The sequence below is a fragment of the Ipomoea nil genome, unplaced genomic scaffold (genome assembly GCF_001879475.1).
Source record: "Ipomoea nil cultivar Tokyo-kokei standard unplaced genomic scaffold, Asagao_1.1 scaffold3169, whole genome shotgun sequence".
In the NCBI taxonomy this organism is placed as follows: Eukaryota; Viridiplantae; Streptophyta; class Magnoliopsida; order Solanales; family Convolvulaceae; genus Ipomoea; species Ipomoea nil.
This window is the reverse complement of record NW_017619597.1, coordinates 2,045,817-2,050,412: the sequence shown is the minus strand read 5'-3', so window position 1 is coordinate 2,050,412 and position 4,596 is coordinate 2,045,817. Positions and strand designations below refer to the sequence as shown.

General features: G+C 41.1%; 1 protein-coding gene across 1 annotated transcript; it reads left to right on the top strand.

Annotated features, from left to right (window-relative positions):
- The first annotated feature begins 2,613 nt into the window (after positions 1-2,613).
- On the top strand, positions 2,614-3,758 carry LOC109167652 (ganglioside-induced differentiation-associated protein 2-like). The gene is made up of 3 exons (XM_019316723.1): positions 2,614-2,805; positions 2,896-3,160; positions 3,318-3,758. The coding sequence occupies exons 1-3, from the start codon at positions 2,691-2,693 to the stop codon at positions 3,535-3,537; spliced, it is 600 nt and encodes a 199-aa protein (XP_019172268.1). The 5' UTR covers positions 2,614-2,690; the 3' UTR covers positions 3,538-3,758.
- Positions 3,759-4,596: the final 838 nt, after the last annotated feature.

The following is a 4,596-nucleotide window of genomic DNA, read 5'->3' as shown; positions in this document are numbered from 1 at the left end:
CCCCCCCGGGCAAGGGCTTCTTGGATATGTCAACGGAGAACTATCGTGCCCACTAGCCGTCCTCACCACCACCAGCTCCAGTGAGGAGGCCTCCGGCGGCGCGACATCCACCTCCACCCCGAATCCGGCGTAAGCGGCTTGGGTCCAACAGGACCAGTCCATCCTTTCTCTCATCATCTCATCTCTCTCCGACGAGGTGATGTACCTCGCGGTCAGCCGCAACACCTCCAGAGATGTTTGGCTCTCCATCACTCACGGTATCCCGGAATTGGACCCTGCAACAGTTAGACGTCCACAACGCCTTCCTAAATGGGCACTTGGGCGAAACCGTGTTTATGCGTCAGTCGCCGGGTTATGAGGATCCAGTGCACCCTGACCATATCTGTCATCTCTAGCGGTCTCTATATGGGCTCAAGTAGGCGCTCCGGGCTTGGTTCAAACGTCTACACGATTTTTTGATAACTACAGGGTTCTCTACTTCAAAGACTGAGCTGTCTCTTTTTCACTACTCCGTTGGACTGTTACGTGTATTCCTCTTAGTATATGTGGATGACATCATTATGATGGGCGATGACTCCGCCTTAATTTACACGTTGTTGCGACGTCTTGCCTCCACGTTCAAGATACAGGACCTAGGCACGCCAAGTTTCATTTTGGGCATTGAGACCCTACAAATAGAAGGAGATCTTCTTCTTTCCCAGCGCCGTTACATGGGTGATCTCCTAAAAAGAGCACGTATGTCATATTGTAAACCACTGGCCACTCCAGCGGCGGTGACTCAGTCTGTGACTCCTTCGACCGAGCTGTTTAAGAATCCCATGCAGTATCGTCGTCTAGTAGGTGCTCTACAGTACTTAACTATCACTCAGTCAGACCTCTCTTACGCAGTGAATCGCCTATGTCAGTTCATGCATGCCCCTACCGATGAACACTAGGGGCTCCTTAAACGTGTTTTACGGTATGTCAAAGGCACGCTCAACCACACGATCTCATCTCCCCCTCGCTAGCATTTCCACTGTCTTTCGCTATCGGTGGCGGTGAGGTGGTTTTAGTTTTCATTTGCAACATCCCGGAGGCATGAATCCGAAACCCAAAAATAAAAATCAAAATTTTGACGGTGAAAATTGTTGGCATTGTAGACAATAGCTCATATCAGAGCATTAATATCCTTAGAATTGAGTTCCTTATGCTGGCTTCGAGCCGATTGATCTCTCCATGTGTGCATGTGCTGCATTTAGTAGTACTGCATGCGATCGTGGGTTGGATAAAGGGAAACAAACGTCAATTGTTAATCAAGGATGTAGAGCATCCATGTTGATATTGTGTTGTAAATGAGACGTATCTTCGCATGAATTGTTGTATTGTTTCAATCTCAGAAAAGTAGTAGACATAATAATATAGAGTAAGGTAAAGAGAAAGATATGAAATACCAAGAGAATTATCAATCCTTTATTATTAACCATTCAGTCCAATATATACATGATATATAAAGTTTCAGTATAACTACAAGTTTATAAATGATAAATATGTATTACTCATGATGGGAAATATTCCCCTAGTATACATTCCTCATACCTGCACGGTATCCGACTTAGTCACCATGGGGAACTGTTCCCGACCTTAACAGATCCGGCCTAAATGCGAAGGCCAAGCAAATGACCGGTTAACATGTGCCTTTACCCCACCTTAAGATCGGGCACGACCCTATGAGGTCAGGATGATCGAACCGATTAGGTCCACTTAGAGAATTAAACCCAGATCCCTACGCAGCTTAATGGCCAATCAAGAATATCATGACGCATGGGCGTCACTCCACCGCTGTTGAACCAGCCGACCACATGCGCGACAAGTGTCAGGCATGCCGAGAGCCCGACATGTGTCACTTCTCATCACCTATAAATAACACATATATTACATGGGGGGTGGGGGGTGGGGGGACTTTTTGGCATCTAACCACAGTCTGCTCGGGACTCTCCAACCAATAACCATTTTTCCCGAGCTCAACCACTTAAACCAACAAGCATATCCAAACAATTATATTAACCAAACCCATATATTTACCAACATCAACTTTGTATCATCATATAATTTCTCTAGTAATATCCACATATATTTATTTACAACACTAACTTATTTGTTTTTTATTTTTGAGAATAAACACTAACTTATTTGTTTAAGCGAGTTATAATAATAAAAAAAAATGGTATAAATGATAATTTCAACAAAATGGTTAAGTTAAATTAAAACTAAAATAAATTATTGAAACTTTTGACCAAAAAAGATAGGATAAAGTGGTCAAATTAGGCATAATATATATATATATATATATATATATATATATATATATATAATAATTAATTAATTAGGCTTAAAACGGGTTATCCAAATCACCCTGGATGACGCGTGGACCCTACAGGAAGCAGTAGATCAAGCGATCAGAAACAGATCCCTATGCGCCACTTCACGGAATCACAGTCCTAAAGGGAAGATACTTGCGAATATTCTCCTGGGCCCCACTCCTCTGCAATCATCTCACCCTTTTCCAATCCTCCGCGCGACGCAGTGACCGCCTCTTCTTCTCCGTTACTTCCCGTGCCTCCAATAAATACCGACTCTCTTTATCGCACTACACACAGATAAACTTCTTCTCGTTAGCTCTTCAGTTTCTATTTGCGTCCAGATTTCTAATCATGATTTCGGAAGCAGATCAAGAGCAACTCCTTCAGAATCTCCAGGTTTTCAAGATCAAAGGCAAAGATAAGAGTGGCCGTAAAATCCTCCAAATCTTCGGAAAGTTCTTCCCTGGTATCAACTCACTCTTCTTCTTTTTCATTTTTTCTTCTTTTAATTCAACTGCTTCTTTATTGATTTTTGGCGTTTTGCGTGGTCGATCAGCGAGGATTGTGAGCGTTGAGGTCGTGAATAAGTTCCTTCGGGAGAAGATTTTCCCGGACCTCGAGAACCGGCCGTTCGCGGTGCTGTACTTCCACACCGACGTAGAGAAGAACGAGAATTTTCTCGGAATTTCAGCTCTGCGCTCACTTTACGATTCCATTCCGGCCGCCGTTCGGCAGAATCTCGAGGCCGTGTATTTTGTCCATCCCGGCCTTCAATCTAGACTCTACCTAGCCACCTTCGGCCGGATCATGTTCACCGGAGGGTAATTCTTCATCAACTAACCTCTATTCTCGCGCATTTTAGCAATAATTCCTCATCAACCTCTAATCTGGCGCATTTTAGCAATCCGTTAAAAATAAATTTGACCTAACGACATCTAGTTACAGAAAATCATTTTGATTTGAATTTGAACTGTGCAGATTATACGGCAAGCTGAGGTACGTAACTAGATTGGCTTATCTGTGGGATCATGTGAGGAGGAATGCGGTTGAGATCCCGGAGTATGTTCACGATCACGATGCGGATCTGGAGTACCGTCCGATGATGGACTACGGTTTCGAGACCGATCACACGAGGGTGTACGGTGCACCCGCCCTGGATTCCCCCGATCCAATGCACTCAATGAGATGCATCTCCTAGTCTCACTTCTATTCTCAACTACGACGTCGTAGTAGAAGGCCCAAGGCGAAGGGTTTCTGCCGTATTAGATATCTCATTTTCTCCTTTTTTTTTGTTTTTTTTTTTTTTTTCCATTTTGTATATATACAATGCGAAATATTGTTGTAATTTCTTCTCGCCACCTGGACGGCCTTTGGCTTTAATGAATTTCTCGAGTAATTGAAATTTATGCTAAATTTCAACTTTTCAAGCAAATTTTAGACATTATGATTTGTAATTAATATGTTTTTTATTTTATTTTATTTTTAAATAGTCCTTCAGTCTTTAGAATTCTATGAGATATTTAAAAATTGATGGATAAGCCCCATTTGGGAAAGCAATTTAGGCATGCAGTGAATATGGGAGAGTGTCGTGATCAATTGGGTCGTTTATCATGTATAACACGTTTGGATGGGTACTAAATTCGGTTAAAATTTCGGTACGAGTATTTATCGTTGTGCATTAAATATGATTTGTTTCTGATTACCTAAAATTAAGTATTGGATAATTTTGTTAGGTGTGTCCGTTTTTTGGGTTTCTTTTTTACAAATAAAATAATATATATTTATCTTGACTAATAAAATAAAAGTAAATATGCTTTTCCAAAGTTGAAATGTAAGTGGATTGAGTGGTCCACAGTCTACGGCAGAAGATGAATTATGCAAAACAATTGAGATTGATGTAATTACAAAAGAGGAATTAGGAAAAGATGTTGAGAATGTAATATATAAATATAAATGTATAATTTGACTATCAATTTAATATTTTAATTGGGAAAAAACTATGAATTTTATTCAAAAAAAAATGTTAGGCCTTTAAATTTTTAAAAGTTATAATTAAATCCATAAAGATGTTATGGTGATATGTAATTACATGTCGTCACTAGGGTTTAAACGACTCTCTAGTCAATTTCGACGAGCCTCCGACCGTCACTGGTCATGTTTGGAGAAGGCAACTGGTCGTCTTCCCCTTCTCCAAATGCGACCGGCGACTGTCAAATGGTCGCCAATGTTTGTCGCAAAACTCGTTAGAACCCTAGTA